The sequence below is a fragment of the Cetorhinus maximus genome, chromosome 26 (genome assembly GCF_964194155.1).
Source record: "Cetorhinus maximus chromosome 26, sCetMax3.hap1.1, whole genome shotgun sequence".
In the NCBI taxonomy this organism is placed as follows: domain Eukaryota; kingdom Metazoa; phylum Chordata; class Chondrichthyes; order Lamniformes; family Cetorhinidae; genus Cetorhinus; species Cetorhinus maximus.
The window spans coordinates 17,036,055-17,058,857 of record NC_135904.1 but is presented as its reverse complement, the minus strand read 5'-3'; the positions used below and the strand labels follow the sequence as shown (position 1 = coordinate 17,058,857).

At 45.5% G+C, this 22,803-nt stretch overlaps 1 protein-coding gene across 1 annotated transcript in view; it reads left to right on the top strand.

The window, feature by feature from the left end:
* gnb5b (guanine nucleotide binding protein (G protein), beta 5b) overlaps window positions 1–22,803 on the top strand; it is an 81,307-nt gene that overhangs the window by 39,924 nt on the left and 18,580 nt on the right. The window contains exons 8-10 of the mRNA XM_078530266.1: window positions 7,243–7,386; window positions 20,275–20,366; window positions 21,360–21,408. Coding sequence (XP_078386392.1) covers window positions 7,243–7,386; window positions 20,275–20,366; window positions 21,360–21,408 — 285 coding nt within the window. The remainder of the gene's footprint in view (window positions 1–7,242; window positions 7,387–20,274; window positions 20,367–21,359; window positions 21,409–22,803) is intronic.

The following is a 22,803-nucleotide window of genomic DNA, read 5'->3' as shown; positions in this document are numbered from 1 at the left end:
CCCATTTGCAGTCCCAAGGCAACTTTGTTTGATGTCTACTTAGCTGAAATTGGCAGACAAAATGGAGGGAGAACAGAGAGAGAGAGAGAGATTAACATACAAACATACAAATTAGGAGCAGGAGTAGGCCACTCAGCCCCTTCAGTCTGCTCCGCCTTTTGATAAGATCATGGCTCATCTAATTGTCGCCTCAACTCTACATTCCTGTATCCTTTGACTCCCTTGTCAAGAATCTATCTAACTCAACCTTAAAAATATCCAATGACCCAGCCTGCACTGCTCTTTGGGTAAGAGAATTCCCCCTGAGAGAAAATATTTCTCTTCATCTCCTTACTAAATGGGAGACCCCTTATTTTTAAACTGCGTCCCTTAGTTCACGCCCCCCTCAGCATCTTACGTTTCAATAAGAAAAGTTGAGGAGAGTTGCGAGAAAATGGAGTAGGAAGAGAGAGAGATAAAAACACAAAGGGTAGAATTTAGCCCTTGTCAGGCAGGCTCAGCGGGAAGCTGGCGCTGCCCGCGATCGAGGCCAGAAGGTGATTTCACGCGGGCGGGCGGGCCTGTGTGGGCGTCGAGGGAGGGTGAGCGGGACGAGCACGAATTTCGCACATGCGCGCTCCACGCTCGCCCTGAGGCACAGAGCTGCCTCAGGGAGACGAGTTTTTACAGAAAAAATATAAAGAATTGAAAAATGTGATAAAACATGTCCCTTCGTGTGACTCTGTCATTTGAGCAGGGACGTGTTATTAATTAAATTTTAAAACTTTTATTTTATGTTTATTTTCTTTTGGAAGCTTTCCAACAAAAAAAAACGTAAAGGCCACTTGGCCTTTTCGCCTGCCCCCGCTCACCATAAGGTTGGATGGGCAGTGAAAAATTTAACTTTAATTGATTTTTTTAATGGCCTTAACAGGCCTTTTAATCGCTCCCGATTCCCGCGTGTGCCCCCCGACCCAACTATCGTGCGACTGCGCGTTGATGTCGGGACTCTCGCCCGACCTCAACACGCGTCATTTCACGCTCGAGTGGGTCAGCCGTCCACCCACCCACCCACCTACCCGCCCGCCCGCCGAGGTGGAAATTCTGCCCAAAGTGAAAGGCGATGGTGGGAAAGGGAGAGAGTGAGAGAAATAGAAACAAATGCACAAAAAAGAAAAACACTGCAGATGCTGGAAGTCTGAAATAAAAAGAAAAATTGCTGGAAATGCTCAGCAGGTCTGGTAGCATCTGTGGGGAGAGAAACAGAGTTAACGTTTCAGGACTGTGACCTTTCATTTGAACTCAAAGTCAGAGACTGATAAATGTGTGTGAGTAGGGGCTTGAATATCAGTACCGTTGTTAGTCGTACAATGGATTATTAGACTTTGGAATATATAACCATGAGTGGCTATTGAAGCTGAATCAGTCACAACATTTATAGGGCAGTTATAAAATTATTTTTAAAAGTGTACGGGATAGAGCAGAACATTTTAATTTGAATGGATAACTTCGTTTGGGAGCTCGCACCAGCACTGACATAATGGGCCAAATGGTCTTGCTTTTTTAATGTGAATTTGTCCGATTGTATGTCAGGCTAGTCACAATTAAGAACAAGAATTTTCCCTAATCAGTTATACTGCCTGGAACACTTATGCATTATGTTTATTAAGGCCTGAATATTGATGGTGAACCGAAAAAGTATTCAAGATGAGATGTGACTACTGCTAGAAGAATAGTAAGTGGGGAACTGTACGGTGACCAATTCTACTCATAAAAAAGACCTTTGAATAATTCTGGTGACTTAATCACTCATGAATCATCATCCCACAATACTCTGTATTTTAGTTTCCCACTGAGTATTCTTCTAATACATTAACTGAAAGCATTATAAAATATTTATATTTGCATGTGTTTACCGTGGGACATGATCATTGCTTCTGTGAAATTACTAACTCAGTTTAACTCATCCTTTTGATACAGTCCAACCTTCCTTAGGAAACATTTCTAGCCTTGTCTTGTGGTTCCGGTTATATATTAGTGGCTCTGAAACCAGTTACCATGGCAGCGGCTAAAAGTGCAGGATGTACCCAGAGGCCTCTGCTGCTTGACTGTGGCACAAACAGTCGGAGTTTGATTAATCAACCCTATGGATTTAGAAAAACAATCTTGCTGCGTTGTTATATAAATGACATGTTGAAAAATGGCCCAAAGTAAAAGACTTTCATCCAAAAATGTGTCTAACATAAAGGAATTAAATAAAGTAAGTCTAAAAACATGTCAAAAAATATTCATATTTATTGTGGAGACATAACCCCATGCATCTTACGTATGGATTTTGATCTATGATAAATCGGAGAGAAGAGGGAAAATAGAAGTTAGTGATTTATTACAATAGGGTTGTCAATGTTGAGTATATAGCTTAGTTTAGAAAGCTAGCATCGTAGTTATAGTGAAAGAAAGCATGCTTTCAAAGATTCTGGTGGGTTTACTCACATTAATGAAATTTAAAACAAAATTTGCCACTCATGAAAATCTCTTTGCTGTGTTTCTTGAATGCAACAGTAAACTCAGACCCACCTGCTCATTTCATTGGTTCGTGTAGACTTTCAAGTTCCAGTGGCACCAAGACACAGCCCTCCAATGTTCTGACCACCATTGCTCCCAACATCACTAACAGCATATGATCATCACCCTCGCTCTTTTAGGTTATTGCTGCACAGGAATTGGCTGTATTGCTTGCATGCATAACAACAGTCCCTGCAGTGTGTGAAACTTGTTGGACATTTCTGAGGTATAACAAGGCGGTATAAAAATTCAAGTCTTGGAAGATTTTCTTGAAGCCTTCCACATCATTCATCTTTTTGATGCTGACGATGAGATTTTGTTTTTATTTGTTCATTGAATGTGAGCTTCACTGACAAGACCAGCATTTGTTGCCCATTCCTAATTGCCCTTGAGAGGGTGGTAGTGATCCGCCTTCTAGTGATTGGCTTTCTTGAACCACTACGTTCCATTCTAGCTCTTAATTAATAATGTTAATGGCACATGGGGTACAATACACAGTGTCAAAATGAAAGGAGCCAATCCCCCACACTCTGCTGAGTCCTTGATCTAAGCTGTACCTCTATGAGGAGAATCCCAACATTCAGTCAGGCAAGGTGCGGAGAACAAATTATTGGCCTCTCTGATAGACGCAGACCTGGGAGAAGGGTGCCCAACTAACCAAACCACCATTCCTCCCACCCACATCCTCCCTTCAAGGTCAGAGGGCTGATGAAGCCCAAAACAGAAGAAAAATTCTCTGTAGGTAAGAATATTTAACCCTGAAGAGTTGAGGAGAGGGAGGACCTCCACAGATATTCACTTCCTCCATCCACAGAACTTAATGGCTGATGAGTGTTACTATTGCAAAGTTAAGTTTAAGGCTTATTTCTAACGTTTGTATACTTAAGTAGACAGAAGTCTATTAGAAGAAAAAAAATGGAATGATTTAACCTCAATCCTAGAAGAGATGATCTGTCAAAGTTAACTGGTAATGAATTAGTCCTATTGGTGGTGCTTGTTGCCATTGTAGAGAGAGTGTTTCTAAGTTCACCAACATTCTAGTGCGTGGTGCATTATAATCCTTTGTCAGCTATTGGGAGACCCCACTCGTCACTCCTTATGTTGGTCATGCATTTGGTTTCCTATTTGATACCCCTGGAATGTTGATTTGGACAGAACCATGTTGCTGTTTGCCACTGTCAGTTCAAGTTTTGTAGAGAAAAAGCAGCAAATGAGAGACTTGGATAAAGTAGCTAAGAATCATTGTCATTGGGGACCGAGTGGTGCAATGGGGATGTACACTGCCCTTCCGGGATTCAAATTCAAGCCCGAATGGTCTCGTTTCTTTCTCTCTGCTCGTTTCTAGGGGCCCAATGCCAAATTAGTTTTGACCATCAGTTCAGGTCCTCAGCATGGAGATGACATGCTAATTCCTGATTTAAAACAAAAACCACAAATGGACTTTTTGGTCCAAATGATATCCTGCTTTGAAGGACCAATCGACGAATGCACTTGTCTCACTAGATGGCACATGTGTACAGGAAATGACAGCTGTGCACCACACTGTAATATGAAGCAGTTAGATAGAACTTGCATTTATACAGCGCCTTGTCATGTCTCTGGGGATGTTCTAAATGCATCACTTTTTCTTTTGAAGTACAGTCAATGTTGTTACATAAACACAACTGGTAGGTTCATCAAAATTAAATTATTTCTTCTGTACATAGGAAAATCCCATCCTTGCAGTATTACTATACATGTTGATAAACCATTGATATTGTATCCACTTTATTAAAAAAAAGCTAGAATTGGGCAATGGATAAGTGTAACAAATGGCTCCATAAATTTGAAGTTTCAAAGAGCAAAGTTGTGTGAAATTCATCGCTGAGATAATAAAATAAAGGACGTGAGTGATGGTCGTAAAATATCCTCTTGTCATGAAGTCGCGTCTGCAAGGTCATATTACTTTTAGGTTTCAAAATGTTTCTATTTTGAATCTCCTCTGCTGAAGATCCTGGGGGTCGATTCCCCAAGGACTATTGTCCTTTCTCACTGAAGTGACCTTTCATCATGTCTGCATAAAGAGAAAACATTCACAAGCCATTCAATCATGTGGGTGAGTGAACCTATTCTCTGGGAGCTTAAATTATTGCCTTCAGGGTGTCAGAGAGAAGTGTTCCAGGGTTTTCCTAAGTCAGTTTCAGGTTTTATCTGTTTTTTTTTGCCCGTCCCAGGCAATTGCACAAGGACATATTTGGTAATCTTGAAACCAGTTGTGGTGGTGGTGGAGGGGGGGCGGGGGGAAATGTTGAAAATGCTTGCACAGACTGCCCTGATGATTCAGTGAGCTGAGCATTAAAGGCCTGGAAGATCCCAGATACAAACCCTGCACGGTGCTCAGTCAGATGGTCTCGGTTGAATTTCATGCCTATGGCTGTCAAGGGAGGGCAGGGTTGGCCTTAGTTGTGATGGCTGTCACTTAAGACAGCCTGCGGACACTCGCTGTCGAGGCTAAACACATGAAAAGTAGCCGCCAGAGTGCTGGCTACGTGTGAGATCCTTACCCGGCAAGCAGTCCCTTTCAGGAGAGATGGGGAGTGGGGAAGATGCTTGCAACAGATTTAATGCTCTGTGCTGTAAAACCTGACAACAGCTTCCATTGTCCAGCAGCGAGAACTTGTGAGACAAGCTACTGCACGAATGAACTTGCCTACAGGCATCTTAATGAGCCACTGATGCCATAGAATCACACAACACAAAAGGAGATCATTCGGCCTGTCATGCTTGTGCTGGCCCTTTGACAGAGCTTTTCAATTAATCCCTCTCATTTACTCTTCCCCCCCCCCCGCCCCAGCCCTGTCAGTCTTTTCCTTCGCAGATTCTCTATTGGGAGAGACGTTGTCGAATTCTGCCTGAAATTGCCGTGGGAGTTTGTATAGCCGGAGAACCCACTAGGAAAATGGTCTAAAAGGCCAATTTTCTGGGAATTTGGTCAAAGTTACAGTCACGGTTTCAGAGCTCAGCCAAAAAAAAAACCTCATAAACATAATGTTCAGAAGGAGATTATCAAATGCGTATCATTGAGACATTTATTCCTTGGTTTAGTTCAATATTTTAAAAAGAAATACCCTTTTGGGAAACATGGTGGTACTGAGAGGTTAGCCTTTGAGGAATGTGCCAGGCTTGATCTCCTGCGAAGAGGAACTATAACCAGGCTTGTGTATTCACTTAAATGGGATGAAGAGAGGAGCTGACCAACCCCAGAACCCACTCCTAGACCTCCGATCCAGTGGGCCGGTCACAACAACACGGTTTGGAAGACTGGTGAAGGCTCCGCAGAGCTTTAATCTCTAGCCTGGGGACTCCGGAGGGGTGGGGAAGGAGGTGCCGATCCAAAGTAATGTAAATAGTTTAAGAAACCAATGTCGTGTAAATAGTTCAAAAACAAATATGATGATAATTGTTGGACATGGTTAACATTGTTGTTAAAAAGTAGATGGTATACTTGGGGGAAAGCGTAGTATAAAGAGTTAACAGAATGCTAATGTATGATGTAGATGAAGATGTATCACTGACATCAGCCAATCATGTGCTGGGGACTCTGCACAGCAGACGGGCAGCTCTTAGTGGAGATGTGCCTTCTCTGTAACCCACTTTGTACATATTGTACATAATATAAATAAACAAGTTTTAAGCAAATACCCAAGTCTGGCTTCAATTCCTCTTCATGAGATCAGACCCAGTATGTTCCTCAAACATGGTGGGCACATCTCTGCTAAGAGCTGCCTGTCTGCTGTGCAGAGTCTCTAGCACATGACTGACTGATGTCAGTGATGCATCGTCATCTACATCAAACATTAGCTTTTCCATTTTGTTATCCCTTTGTACTACAGTTAGACACTGACCTTTCTCCTCTGGATGCAAAATTTAAACCCAATCCATGCTGATGGATACTTTCTAGACATATAGCACCTTTGTGAAATGGATTTGAGCAGTCTTATTCCAGTTTATAGTGAGTGTGGCTGTAAGAACTGTCTCTAGGAGTCAGCTGAGTCTCAATGGGTAACACTTTCACCTCTGAGTAAGGAGATTATGGATTCAAGTCTCACTTAAGTTATGAAGGAGTGCTGCACTGTCAGAGGTGTTGTCTTTCAAATAAGAAGTTAAAATTAGGCTCCACCTGCCTTCTCAAATGGATGTAAACAATCCCAGAGCACTCTTTTGGGGAGAACTTCCTTTGCTCTTGTTCAGTCTGGGCCAATATTTATCCATCAAACATCACTGAAACAGATCACCTGGTCATTATCACGTTGCCATTTGTGGGAGCCTGCTGTGTGGAAACATTTCCTACATTACAACTGTGACTACACTTCAAAAGTATTTCATTGACTGTGAAGTGATTTGGGAGGTCCTGAATTTGTGGAAGATGACATATAAATGTAAGACTTTTTAATTTGGCACTAATTGGCAGCCTTACTCAGAAAGACCACAAGATGGCTGTTGTGGAAAATGGAAAAAATGTATTGCTATTGTAGTAACAGGTGTTCTTCTGAGGTAGAGGAGTGTTATTGGGGAAGTGTTCAAGGTAGCTTTATTCTGTACCTGCCTATGTTATGCCTGCCCTGGGATGCTTGCTGTTGACCCTAACTGCCTGCTTAAAAAACACTCATAGAGGCCATCTTGATGACCCTTTTGTCTTCTTTTCTGAAATCTCCATAGATCCTGACATCAAGCGGCGATGGAACCTGTGCACTTTGGGATGTTGAGAGTGGACAGCTGCTTCAGAGCTTTCATGGACATGGTGCTGATGTCCTTTGCCTTGACTTGGCCCCATCTGAGACCGGCCATACGTTTGTGTCAGGGGTGAGTGTTCTCTCTGGGACAAGTACAAGAACGTAATTGAGAACCCTTTGAAGATGTTAGAGTGCAGTGTATAGAGCACAGTGCAGAATGTTAACTTTATGAGTTGTGCACGTGGAACTGATTCTGAATAAGAATGAGGAGTAATTGCAACTGGATCAAAGTGTTTATGTTCTTCATCTAGCAACCATTTCCTTTGATTCTGATAATACCACAGCCAAATGAGTAATTTCCTTCTGCATATAATTACATTATATTCTTAAAACACTGGGGTTGGGTGGAGGGGGTGGTGAGGGCTGCTGAATTTGATGGACTCTAGAAACAGGCACGGAGATTGTGATGTGCGATTGAAACACACCTGTTAGTTGCAACTCCCGCAGTGCATCAACGTCATGCTGCCTGCCCTTTTGAATTATTTCAGCATCTGGCTAGTGTAAACCACACTGTTCATCGGCTGGCATCTGTGCAAGCGGCTAATATCATGTGTGCTGGCTCCACTTAAAATTAACTTTTGAAAGGCTGGGTACATTGTGGCTGGAGCAGGTGATATGCAGGAAGTGAACCTGTCCTGGGTAACGTTGAATAAAAGAGGAGAGCCCAGGCTTCAAGGTTTTTTGGATGCTGTGTCAGAGGCCTTAGTGGAGGAAATGGGAAGGAGAGATGTCCTGTATCCACAGGGGGCCAGGAGACCCTCCAGACACATGTTCAAATGGCAGTGGGAGAAGAAAGTCATGGAAGCCAATGGCAGGACTCAAGTCCCAAGGTTTTGGGTGCAGTGCCGCACCAAGTTGAATGACCTCACGCAAGTGATCAAGGTCAGTGAAAAGCATATTCAACCAGCTTCACCACAAGCCTCACATTCTGCTCATTCACCACACCCCAATCACTCGCCTACCAACAATCTCTATGAATTAAGATTCATACCTGACATTCATTTACTCCATCACTGCTGACAACACTTGGCACTCCTGCAAGCCTCACACCCATACCGTGCACACACACTGCGATCTGTTCAGCCACAACAGCCTCATCACCCAGATTGCATGACACTCAGTGCCACACTCCCCTCTCTCATGCAGGACAAGGTGGCTCACAACTGGAGGTAGCAGGAGCTAACCAGAGGAGACCGGTGTGCCTGCCTGCTCTACCCCCATGGTGGACCGTTTTTGGGGTACCCGTTGCTGAGGCCATGACCAGCGGAGGGGATGTCACCATTGAAGATGACAAAAACCTTCATTACTAATCCTCTTCCTCATCGCTCATCCTTCTGCCTCCTCCTCATCTGTCATTCTCATCTCATTTACAAGCTGCAAATGTTGTAAGCATGCACCTCCTACTTTCCCCCTCCCTGAACTATAATCTTACCCCCGTGCTTTTCTCCTCTCAGATGCTGAAGAAGTGCAGCCTGGGACAGACAGTGGAGGAACAGCATGAAGACAGTGATGATGAAGATGCCCTGTCACACAATTTCATGTTCTCCGCCACCTGCTCGGTTACTGATGTGTGCAATTTAGAGGGCAGCATAGAGACGGGATGGACATGTGGTGAGGCACCAGGCAAGAGTGGCCTGCAGCCACAGCAGGGGGCAAGGATAACACAGGTGCCAGCTCGCTGGAGGGTGAGGTCGCACACGAGTTACGCTGCAGAAGATTTGATTGAGAACTTTGATGGAGCAGCCTTCAAAATAAGGCTGATGGGTATGCACAATGAAATGTTTGGTGCATTGAGAAGCCTTCCAGAAGGCCTACTTTCTGGCTAGATTGTCCATCAAAATCTCATCTATGTGTAATACCATTAACTGCAACCCCAATTCCTCATTCACCAATACTATTAATTCCCCATTCACCAAATTCACCAAGAAGACCCTCAAAGTCAAGGAGCAAGGAAGAGCCCCAGCACCAACTTAGTCCAGGACTTTCTGCAGAGCTTGGAGCCCATCCTGCCAAGGGGTGGTCAACTCTGTCAACACACTTCTGAACCAATCACGATGCAACATGTGATTGCCAATGTCTCAGCTACCATTGCAGCACAAGCTGCTTCTGCCAGGAGTCTGAGTTTAGGAGAGGAAGCTCAGACTGCTGTAGTGCAGGTTCAGTTTGCTGCCACGCAAATTGAGACGGCTGCGATTTACAGACGCTTGCAGAGTGTCACTGCAGTCCACCAACCTGTCCTTCAACAGGTTACTTGGATTGCTGAGGGCCTGATGCCTTGGGGGTGTGACAGTCACTCTATGGCTCTCTCAGGAAGTCAGCATTCGTCATGCCATCAGTGCCACTCCACTTGTGCCCTTGCGTTGTTGCCTCTCAGCCATCCAGCCCAAGCTGCTGCTGCCCATGCCGAGATGTTACAATCCACCATTGTGCCTTCTAGAGCCAGAACTGCTCAAGGCCATTCTCCAATTTCTTCCTCTGAAACTCAGCAGCCTTCCACTAGCCATTGGTGCAGCACTGTGTAGGGCCACAAGGAAGACAAGTAATAAAGGATTTCGCAAAGCAATTAGATGACCCTTGTACAGAACATGGAGAGATTAGCTTTGTAAATTTGGTTTAGAATGTTAGTTTTGTGGTGACTTTTATTGCATTGTGGCAAAATGAGCTGGTTGGCAATTGCTTCCTGAACAGATATGGCTTCCTCCTCCTTCTTTCAGCGACTTGCCCTGCTCTGCATGGCCTCTGCTGATTCTGTGATGGTGAGTGACAGAGGGAAGGGAAGGGAAGGTATGGTGCTGTTGGTGAATGGGGAATTGGGGTTACGGTTAATGATATTTCGCATGGATGAGGTTTTGATGGACAATCTGGCCTGAAAGGGGCTGTCTAAAGTTGCCTCCTTGCATCCTCTTCTTCATGCTCCTTCTCCTGCTTCTGAACTACTGACCGTTTAGCTGGTGGTGAGAGCTGTCCCCTCATGGTGACGAGGTTGTGCAGCATGTGGCAGACTATCATGGATCTTGACACTTGCTCTGCTGAGTGCTGCAGGGCTACCACAGAACAGTCCAGGTTGCGGAAGCATTGTTTCAGCATGCCAGTGGTCTGCTCTTATCACATTTTGCATGGCAGCACGGCTTTCATTGCATGATGCACACGTGCGTGTGTGTCATATATATATATAAAATATATAGTGTGTACTGTGCACTGGACAATCATCCAGTGATCAGTATGTAATTCTCATCGCCTAGTAGTCACCCTTTCATTTGCTGCAGTGGCTCAAATGCAGCTGGCACAGAAAGAAGGTGTAATGACTGCTGCCAGGGTACTGGGCATTAACCAGCACGATTCTCCATCTATGGTCACACACCAGCTGGACGTTGAGGGAGTGGAATCCCTTTTGTTGACAGGGCAGAGTTGACACGCGGCGCTCAGAAAACCTTGTGTGTATGGTCAATAGCATTCTAAGGCAAGAGAAGGTGAAATGTAGTAGCTCTCAATGAGTAAAGAGAATCAGTGACCTCCATCACGCAACAGTGAACAGAAAACTGCAAGATGATGCAAATATTTCTGGCCCCAGGCTGGAAGGAACCTGACATAGTTCATCAGCACTATCACCTTCAGAGCCTCTGGCAATGTGGTCCTGGTCTGCTGAGAGGTTGTAGTTGTGGCTGCGGCAGATGGTAGATTTCAGTGAGGATGTCCTTACGAAGGTGCAAACAGTTCTTGCATTGTTCCTCGCTGGGGATCGGGTAGGCGATTGCTTTGGACAGCTGGCTTCCTCCTCCCTCTTTCAGCAGCTTGTCCTGCTCGATATGGCCTCTGCTGATTGACCAAGTTATGCTGTATTCAAAGGGGGAATGGTACTACTGCACCCATGTCTGGGTCAAAAAGCACAGAATCAAAGCAGCGGCCAGAAGAAATCAACCAGCCAATAACCTGTAAGTAGTTGATGATCCCTTTAAATAGCATTAGTTGGGGGGGGGGGTGGCGGTAGAGTCCTTCCTGCTGTTAACACCTGCTCAGCCGTGTGAGGTTAAGATAAAGCATTCACTGGAGTGTTCAGCTCGAAAATGGCACTGCTGGTGTGAAATTGGTATCGCACACTGTTAGATGTCATGATCTGGCCATTCAGTGCACACCCCCTAATGCCCTCATCAATTTGACATCCAGTGCAACTCACTGCGGAAGTATGCACAGTGGCCACTTTGGGCACCAGCTGGCACTGTTGGCATCCAAACAACAGCCGCTAGGATTCCAAATTTGCGCTGTAAGCCCTGGAATATCATCCATGGGCACAACCTGCAAGTTCGACCCAAAAATCCACCCATTCTCCCAGTCCAGCTGTGCTCAAATTTCACGCAAATCTCATTAGAATACGGACAAAGTTGAAATAGGCAGTAAATCAGCATAAACAACTGGGACTCGAGGAACGTGATGAACTCTCACCATAAATTCAATTATGAAAAGTGAACTTAACGATCACTCATGCATACTTAACAATTTGCCATTAAGGAAGCTTTACAATTTTGAATTGATTAATACTGATGCCAAAAAAATGCGTTCAAAGAAACATCCTCTGAGGGAGCGTCGTTTCTTTATATGAAAAAAACAGAAATGAATCTTTTTCCTGCTGTGACTGAAAACCTGGTCAAAATTTGAAGAGGGCCTCTGAAAATTGCCGGTATTAAGTTGTCACTTGGGAACTGGGCCATTACTTTGGGCAGAGGTGTACTTGAGTGGAGGGATCAGTTGACAATTAGAAAACGTAAAAGAGATTTGTTCGTTACTGTACTTGTGTCTAAAATTTTTTCGGCTGCGTATTTGATTGCACCCCATATATCTGGGCGTAAATACGCAGGAAATTCCAACGTCAAATGAGCAAGAGATTGCTCCACTTGCCAAGTGCAGTGTCAGAGTTCACAGGGATTTGTTTGTGAGGTATTCCTTTGCAACTCATTTACGTTGCATATTCACAAGTGCAGCACCCATAACAACCAAAGCAGTTCTTCCCAACTGTGAGGCAGTAGTGTTATTTTAATTGTGAGACGTTACTCCCCATTTTGAAGTAAACTTTGTCATATATTCAGCGCCATCTTAGCAAACGTTGCACCAGACGTTCTATTTAAAGCAGTTTTCAGATTCCACCGGGGTTGAACTGAATTGCTTTTCGCACTGTGTGGTTGTCAGTGCCACTGCAGATTCCTGTGTGTAAGTATAAAGACCGGTTCTGCCCAGTCAATGGGAGATGGCATTTTACAGGAAGCACGGCACAGGAAATTGTGGGCTCAGAGTCTGGGATTTTCCAACCGTTCATTCCAATGTGTAGAAAATTACAGACTGTACAACCGAGGTGGAAGGACAGTAAAAGGACCTAGTAACTGTGACACCATCCCTCTAGCTAGTAGAAGTGACTGAACAAAAGGAAATTGGATGAATACTTGAAAAATAAGCATTGGCAGAGCTGTGGGGGATGACCTGTGGGTGGTTGGGAGCATTTGGGTTAAGTGGTTAGACTTTCAACAAGCCATGACAGGCCAAAAGGTCTCCTTCTATGCGGTAAGATTCTACCGCCTGAATTTTACGGGGAGCCATATTCCCCACCACCCACCGATACACCCCCCCCCCACCCCCCCCCAGCCCCTCACCGAGTGAAAAGTCAGTTGCCAGCCTACCCACCCAAAAGCCAGCTGCCCCGCAGCCATTTTACTTGAGGAGCCACATTAATTATTTCAGGGTGAGACTTCCATCCCCCTCTGGGAGGAAGCCCCACCTTACAGAGCTGCCAGCAAATCTGATTGGGCGGCAGGTCTGTCATCTCAGCAGACAGTCCCTCAAGAAGAAGCAGTGATGGAGCCCAGACTTCCAAGGTAAGTCTGTGGTTTTGGGTGAGCCTGGATGGGACATGAGGGCGGGTGGAACCAGATTTGAGAGGCCGGGGGGAGCAGGGGCAGGGTTCCAAGGGGGTATGATTTTGGGTCAATGGGCACAGGGAACCCTCCCAAAGGAGGTGCCCTCCCCCCACCCCACCCCTTGCCTGACAGCAGCCCGCGCAGTGAAAGCATCTGCCTTACCCTGCCAGGAGAGAAATAGCAGAGGAGGCGGAAAGAGGCCCTTAAGTGGTCATTAATTGGCTACTTAAGGGCTTCAGCAGGCCCAAGGGCAAGTGGGTGCCTGACAGTTCCCCTGCTTTCAGTAATATAGGAGACAGGTCAGGGTTGGGTAGAAAGGCCACGCGCTTTATTTTATGAGCCCCTCCCCCTCACCAATCAGCTTTCAAATACCCCAGCGGGGGATGTAAAATCAAGGCCTATGATTCTAAATATCTTACTTTAATCAGTTGGTTTGATGCTTAACTATTGAAATGGTTACAGTTAGAAAACTGGAACGATTTCATTGCATAAAAACTCAGGGCAGAAGTAACATTGACATTAACTTCACTTGTTCCACATTTGTCTCCAGTTTTTCTAGTCAGTTTAATTTGTGCCTAATAGGAACAGCAGCGGAAAAAAAAAAGGAAACGTGTTCTGCTGTGCCCTTCCATCTGTAATTAACTTTAAATTGTATTTTAGGGACATAATTGGTTCCATTTATAGACGTGCGTCTGCTAGACTGAGTATGTCTGGTGCAACACAGCACGGTGACCAGTGCGAGATTTGCTGATGCTGGAGTGTAATCTCGTATAAAAGTTTTAATCATTTTTACCTTTTGTTCCCACTGAGAATCTGCACGACCAGAAACAATTTGATGGCTTTGTGGAATCCTGTCGCCAGTCTATATGGAGAAGCAGCAATAGTTGTCCTGCGACCAGGGGCAGGCTGGCTAACCCTATATGTAGAAGCAGCAACAGCTGTCTTGTGACAAGGGGTGCGGACTGGCCAACCCAAAAGGGTTGAGGATTTTTCAGGATCCTCCTGGGAAAAGGGACCTCCGGCAATAATGCAGCCATCCACAGGAAGGGCTACTTAGAAAATACCTCAATTCCCCATATGACCAGTCTGTCCCCGCTCGTGAGACACTTAAGCATACAATGCCAGTCAGCTATGATAATTACGATCTGCACTCATTCGATACTTTACTGATAATGTATTATCAAAAAGTCCGGAAGAATTCTAGGGGGGGGGTTTTCCCTCGCTATACCAAGATTTTCAATTTTTAAAATTCCAGTCCAAAATGTTTTCTTAAAAAAACAGATTCTCCCCACCCTCAATTGATTGATTCAGGTACTTTCCATCTCTTTGTTATTCACGTAGCTGGTAAACTACAGGCCAGCATCAAGTGTATTTGTTGAAATGCTGTGGAGCGGTTTTGCTGGTTTTATTATTGGAATGATCTCATCTTTGAGTGCGAATTTCTGCAGGAAGCGAATTAAACGCATTGAAATAAAAAGTGGAACATTTCCTTCCCTTCCAATTCTGTCCTGAACCAGACTAACGTTGTTTATCCAAATAGTGAAAAAAAACTAAGGGGCACAGATTGAGCATTAGTGTCAGAAGTGGGGTGTGAGGGGTAGAAGGATTTATTGTTTTCAGAAGTTTGTTAGAATAAGGATTGCATTACAACAAGTAGCTACTGAAGCCACTTTAATCAGGACTTTTTATTATTAATTCTTTCTCAGGATGTGGGCGTCATTGACTAGGCCAGCATTTTTATTGCCCATCCCTAATTGCCCTTGAGAAGGTAGTGGTGAGCTGCCTTCTTGAACCGTTGCAGCCCCTATGGTGTGGGTATAACAGGTGGGGAGAGGGAGTTCCAGGATTTTGATCCAGCAACGGTGAAGGAACAGCAATATATTTCCAAGTCAGGATGGTGAATGGCTTGGAGGGGAACTTGCAGGTGGTGGTGGTCCTAGGTGTTTGCAGCCCTGCTCCTTCGAGGTGGTAGAGGCCAGGGGTTTGGAAAGTGATGTTAAAGGAGCTTTGGTGAGGGAGTTCGCTAAATGCTTGACGGAAGAAACATTTTGAAGTGCAGAAGGAAATGTGATTGGGGGACATGGCTGCTAACATTACCATAGGCCAGAGGGGTCAAATGGTCATCTCCTATGTTAAGTTTGGGCATGCCTTTGAAGATGCAGTTCCATGGCATTATCAAGAGGAGGTTCTTCCCCTGGCAATCTTTTTTTGTCGAGGAACATGTCCTTGTTTTGGCCATTCCCGCGTGTGTGAAGTATACTGAACAACTGCAGGCTCTTGCTTTGACCTCATGGAGCCCTAGCGAAACTGGGAATTGGGGGAAAACTCTCCGCTGGCTGGAGTCATACCTAGCACAAAGGAAGATGGTTGTGGTTGTTGGAGGTCAATCATCTCAGTTCCAGGACATCACTGCAGGAATTCCTCAGGGTAATGTCCTCGGCCCAACCACCTTCAGCATTTTTTTATTCATTCATGGGATGTGAATTTGTGGCCAGCATTTATTGCCCATCCCTAGTTGCCCTTGTGAAGGTGGTGGTGAGCTGCTTTCTTGAACCGCTACAGTCCATGTGGTGTAGGTACACCCACAGTGCTGTTGGGAAGGAAGTTCCAGGATTTTGACCCAGCGACAGTGAAGGAACTGCGATATATTTCCATGTCAGGATGGTGAATGACTTGGCAGGGAACTTCCAGTTGGTGGTGTTCCCATCTATTTGCTGCCCTTGTCCTTCCAGATGGTAGTGGTCGTGGGTTTGGAAGGCGCTGTCGAATGAGGCTTGGTGAATTCCTGCAGTGCATCTTGTAGATGCTACACACTGCTGCAACTATGCGTCAGGGTGAAGGGAGTGAATGTTTGTGGATGTGATGCCAATCAAGCGGGCTGCTTTGTCCTGGACGGTATCAAGCTTCTTGAGTGTTGTGGGAGCTGAACTCATCCAGGCAAGTGGGGAGTATTCCATCACACTCCTGACTTGTGCCTTGTAAATGGTGGACAGGCTTTGGGGAGTCAGGAGGTGAGTTACTCGTCACATGATTCCTAGCCTCTGACCTGGTCTTGTAGCCACAGTATTTATATGGCTAGTCCAGTTCAGTTTCTGGTCAATGGTAACCCCCAGGATGTTGATAGTGGGGGTTTCAGTGATGGTAATGACATTGAACATCAAGGGGTGATGGTTGGGTTCTCTCTTTTTGGAGATGGTCACTGCCTGACACTTGTGTGGCATGAATGTTACTTGTGACTTGTCAGCCTGCATAATGTCCAGGTCTTGCTGTGTTTGGACATGGACTGCTTCAGCATCTGAGGAGTCACAAATGATGCTGAACATCGTGCAATAATCAGCGAACATCCCCATTTCTGACCTTATGATGGAAGGAAGGTCATTGATGAAGCAGCTGAAGATGGTTGGGATGAGGACACTACCCTGAGGACCTCCTGCAGTGATGTCCTGGAGCTGAGATGACTGACCTCCGACAGCCACAACCATCTTCCTTTGTGCTAGGTATGACTCCAACCAGTGGAGAGTTTTCCCCCCGATTCCCATTGATTTCAGTTTTGCTAGGGCTCTTTGATGCCACACTCTGTCAAATGCGACCTTGATGTCAAGGGCAGTCACTCTCACCTCACCTTGGGAGTTCAGCTCTTTTGTCCATGTTTGAACCAAGACTGTAATGAGGTCAGGTGCTGAGTGGCCCTGGCAGAACCCATACTGAGCAGGTTATTGCTAAGCAAGTGCCACTTGATAGCACTGTTGATGACCCCTTCCATTACTTTACTGATGATGGAGAGTAGACCGAGGTGGTGGTAATTGGCCGGGTCGGATTTGTCCTGATTTTTGTGTACAGCACATACCTGGGCAATTTTCCACATAGCCGGGTAGATGCCAGTGTTGTAGCTGTACTGGAACAGCTTGGCGAGGGGCACGGCAAGTTCTGGAGCACAGTCTTCAGCACTATTGCCAGAATATTGTCAGGGCCCATATCCTTTGCAGTATCCAGTGCCTTCAGTTGTTTCTTGACATCACGTGGAGTGAATCGAATTGGCTGAAGACTGGCATCTCTGATGCTGGGGATCTCCAGAGGAGGCCGAGATGGATCATCCACTCAGCACATCTGGCTGAAGATTGTTGCAAATGCTTCAGCCTTACCTTTTGCACTGATGTGCTGGGCTTCTCCATCATTGAGGATGGGGATATTTGTGGAGCCGCCTCTTCCAGTGAGTTGTTTAATTGTCCACTACCATTCGTGACTGTATGTGGCAGGACTGCAGAGCTTAAATCTGATCCGTTGGTTGTGGGATCGCTTAGCCCTGCCTGTCACTTGCTGCTTATGTTGTTTGGCACACAAGTAGCCCTGTGTTATAGCATTACCAGGTTGACACCTCATTTTGAGGTATGCCTGGTGCTGCTCCTGGTATGCCCTCCTGAACTCTTCATCGAACCAGGATTGATCCCCTGGCTTGATGGTAATGGTAGAGTGAGGGATAGGCCAGGCCATGAGGTTACAGATTGTGTTCGAGTAAAATTCTGCTGCTTCCGTGTTCGGTGGGCACCGCGGGGACTGGGGTGTTTTATTGACCCTCTTAATCACATTTTGGTTTAATATTTGTAAGTTTCCCAATTTTAGCACTAGCTCCCAGGTATTAGTACGTTGGGCTTTTCAGGGTCAAAAGGGCTGAAATTGCCGTTGTTGTTTCCAGTGCCTAGGTCGATGCCAGGTGGTCCACCCTGTTCCATTCCTTTTTGTGACTTTGTAGCAGCTTGTTACAACTGAGTAGCTTGCTGGACCATTTCAGAGGGCATGTAAGAGCCAAACGCTGTGGGTCTGGAGTCACATGTAGGCCAGACCAGGCAAGGATGACAGATTTTCTTCCCTAAAGGACATTAGTGAACCAGATGGGTTTTTACAACGATCAACAATGGTTCCATGGTCACCATTAGACTTTTAATTCCAGATTTTTATTGACCCTGGGTCTCTGGATTACTAGTCCAGTGACAATACCACTAAGCCATCGCTTCCCCATCAGTTGCTTCATCAATTCCTTTCATCATAAGGTCAGAAGTAGGGAATTTCGCTGATGATTGCACAATGTTCAGCATCATTCACAACTCCTCATATACTGAAGCAGTCCATGTCCAAATGCAGCAAGACCTGGACAATACCCAGGCTTGGGCTGACAAGTGGCAAGTAACATTCATGCCTCACAAGTGCCAAACAACGACCATCCCAACAAGAGCAAATCTAACAATCGCCTCTTGACATTCAGTGGCATTACCATCGCTGAATCCTCCACAATCAACATCCTGGGAGTTAACACTGACCAGAAACTGAACTGGACTTGCCTTATAAATACTGTGGCTACAAGAGCAGGTTAGAGGCTAGGAATTCTGTGGCAAGTAACTTACCTCCTGATTCCCCAAAACCTGTCCATTTATAAGGCACAAGTCAGGAGTGTGATGGAATACTCCCCACTTGCCTGGATGAGTGCAGCTCCAACAATACTAAGAAGCTCGACACAATCCAGGACAAAGCAGCCCACTTGATTGGCACCCCATTCACAAACATTCACTCCCTCCACCACCGACGCACAGTGGTAGCAGTGTGTACCATCTACAAGATACACTGCAGGAACTCACAAAGGCTCCTTAGGCAGCACCTTCCAAACCCACGACCACTACAATCTAGAAGGACAAGCAGGAGCATGGGAACACCACCACCTGGAAATTCACCACCAAATCACTCACCATCCTGACTTGGAAATATATCACCGTTCTTTCACTGTCGCGGCAACAAAATCCTGGAACTCCCTCCCTAACAGCGCTGTGGGTGTACCTACACCACATGGACTTCAGCGGTTCAAGAAGGCGGCTCACCGCCACCTTCTCAAGGGCAATTAGGGATGGGCAATAAATGCTGGCCCAGCCAGTGATGCCCACATCCCATGAATGAATAAATAAAAACAGACTGAGTGTCTAGGGAGCCCTTCTCAGTAACATATTTGTTGGAGCTTAGCTTCATAATGTCAGCAGGGTGGAAATCTAACACAGGAGTGGGCCATTAATCACTTGGCTTTATGCATAACAAATTGAATACTTGCCTCGTTGATGGAAAGGATATGAGTTCTGCTGTCCAGAAGTAAAATAAAAGAATGTGCCAGCATTAAGCATATCTACCTTGCCAGAGCCAGCTCAACATCACATGTAACAAGGCACCCAACTTATTTCAATGGTTTCTGGGGAGGGGTCAGAACTAAAAGCTAAAGATTTTTAAAAAAAAACACAATGTGGGGTGGGGGAGGGAGAGGAGAAATATTGTACAATCGCGATACATGTGCGTTGTGGGCACACTGGGCCCAATTTTAACTGTGCAAGCGGGTAGATTTTGAGTGCGTTAAAAAACCTGCCCACAATATTTTAAAACAATAACAAAACATGGTAGGAGAAAGAAGCTATTAAGTTTACTCTTTCCACTGCCTGTTTTCTAACAGAAGAATACATCATTTTTACTTGAGGTTTTTCTCCTCTCTCCATCTGCTGGCCTAGCGGCCAAGTTAGTTTGGTGGAATCCTGTGGGGTGAGTGGGCGAGGTGGTCTTACTGAGATAGGGATGGTTGTGAACACTTTTCCCAGGCAGGTCAAGCTCCCTCAACTCAAACTGATGACTGGACAAGTCAGAAGGAATATGACCTAACATAATTAAAATGGGGGATGCTCAGGAGCTACCCGCATTTGTACAACTCTCTCCCTTTATAGCATTTCACGTGACAGTCTATCCCTATTAGTTCAGCCAATTCTGCACAAAGAAATGAAATGACCCACCAGTTTGAACAAAGCAACTTAATTATAACAGTCTTGTCCATTTTTGTGCCCTAAAAGGCTGAAATTATGGTTAATTCCAATATGTGAGTTTGAATTAGCAGCGTAAGATTGTGCATGGTCCTTCTTATCCCCTACAATTTATCTATGTATTGGATGTGGTTAATAGTCATTAAAGTCAATTAAATACTGTTCAGTTCAATTCATGTTCTTGTCTTATTTATTCTTCTTCTTATTTACTCACAGGGCTGTGATAGGAAAGCAATGGTTTGGGACATGCGCTCTGGTCAGTGTATCCAGTCCTTTGAGACTCATGAGTCTGATATAAACAGTGTTAGGTTAGTGCATTTAATGATTTATTCTGTAAAAGTCTTATTTCAGGCCTGCAACTGCATGGCCTGTTGAGAATCACAGAACCATAGAAATGTTGTGGCACAGAGAGAGGCCATTCAGCCCATCGTGTCTGCAGCAGCCGAAACAGGGGAAAAAAAACTAGCCGCCTATTCTAATCCCGCCCTCCAGCACCTGGTCCATGTCCTTGCAGGTTACAACATTTCAGGTGCTGATCCAGCTACCCATTAAATGAGTTGAGGGTTTCTGCCTCCATCACTGAACCAGGCAGCGAATTCCACACACCCACCATCCTCTGGATGAAGAAGATTTTCTTCATGTTCCTCTCGAATAGAAGAATGTAACACATAGTACTGAATATCTGACAGCCCAGCATTCCCTTAGTACTACTCCTACAATAATGCAGCACTCCCTCAATGCTGCCTTTCTGACAGTACAGTGCACCCTCAATCTTGACTCTGACAGTGCAGCATTCCCTTGGTACTGCCCTCTGAGAGTGTACCACTCCCTCTATAGTGACCCTATGACAGTGCTGCACTCCCTCAGCGCTGACCCTCAGACAGTGCAGCATTCCATCAACACTGAACTTCCAATAGTGCAGTGCTCCCTCAGTACCGCACTTCCAACAGTTCAGTGCTCCTTCAGTGCAGACCCTCTGAAAGCAAAGCACTCCGTCAGTACTGGCCCTCTGACAGTGCAGCGGAATCCCTCAGTACTTCCTCTCCGACAATGCAGCACTCCTTCAATACTGAACTAGCTTTCTCAATTTTCTTTTAAAAAACTGAATCATTTGTGACTACCACAAGTGTACCACATTCAGACCTGAGAAAACCTCAATGTGTGTGTGCCATGTATGAAATAATTATGTCCTGCTTATGGTTATACTGTTAACATTGAAGCTAGAATATGCAACATTCTGGTTTACAGTATTAAACTGCAATGTTTCAAACATGATACTGAAGTACCTTCTCCCACAACAGGTATTTCCCCAGTGGTGATGCTTTTGCCTCTGGATCAGATGATGCCACGGTAAGTCCATTTTAATCACAGGTCGTATAATATTTCCTTTGTGTGTCATACAAAAGAGCTTTGTTTTGTCAAGAAAGTTCCTGACAAACGCGATATGATCAACAAACTGACAGTGTTGTTTTCTGTGATTCTTTCCGATAAATTTCAATAAATTTTACATACAGCGTAATGCTAACGTTGCACTTTTTTGCCTCCATTGAATGATAACAAATAGGTAGTTCCAACTTTCTGTCCTCGAGCAGTCTTCCATTTCAATGAATTTGAATAAATCTTTTTGAGGCAGCTGTTTTAAAAAATAATGAAGCGGAGCTTTGTGGTTCCCTGGGAGAAACTGTTATTCCCATATATGGTGTCAGCTGTGGCTCTGCGGTAGCGCTCTCTCCTCTGAGTAAGAAGGTTGTGGGTTCAAGTCCTACTCCAGGGACTTGACGGCATAATCCAGACTGATGCTTGCAGTGCAGTATTGAGGGGGTGCTGCGCTGTTGGAGGTGGTGCCTTTCAGATAAGACGTTAATCTGATCTGTCATCTCAGGTGGTTGTAAAAGATCCCATGCCACAATTTCAAAGGACAGGGGGAGGTGTCCGGGCCAATCTTTGTCCCACAATCAACATCACTAAAACTGTGCAGGGGGACTTGCTGTGCACAAGTTGGCTGCCGCATTACAACACACACTGTGCTTCAAGAATACATAACTGGCTGTAAAGAGATTTAAGACGTCCTAAAGTTGTTTAAAAAAATGTTTGAAAATAAATGCAAGTCGATGGCTTGAATTTTAGGCTCCCCCACCAGTGGGATTTTAGGTGGGGGGGGAGTTGGGGGGGTGCGGCAGTGGGTGGGAAGCATGAAATTTTAGGGATGGTATCTCTCCGGGTTCCTGCTTGCCCTGACTTCCCAGTGATTTTACGCTGGGGCAGGTAAGGCATCAGATGGGAAGCCGGCCTTTGCCCAAATGGAGGCCCTGAAAGTGGCCAATTAATGGCCACTTTAGGCTGGTGGGACCATTGTGTGTCCGTGGGGGAAACCCGAAAATAAAGCAAGTTAGATCTTGGGCAGGAAGGGCGGGTAGGGGGGGTGGTGGTGTCGGGGGTGGTTGGGGGGTTGGGGGGTGGGGGGGGGTGTAGTTGGGTGGGCGTGCCTCCATCTGAAGCTCCCTTCTGACCTCCAGACCTCCCTTCCCCACCACCTCTGCGACGGCCTCTCCCCCGAGACCCCAATTGTCTCCCTTGCGATGGCCCCCAGGCCTTCCCTACCCTCCCCACCCTAGGACCCTTTACACTTTGCCCTCTGGTTCCCAGGACTTAGTCTCAGGTTGGGTGGTGTAGTTCCTCTTCTGTCTACTGCAGTGCTGTCGCTGGAGGGACTGGAGAGCTGCCGGCCAATCAGATAGGCTGGCA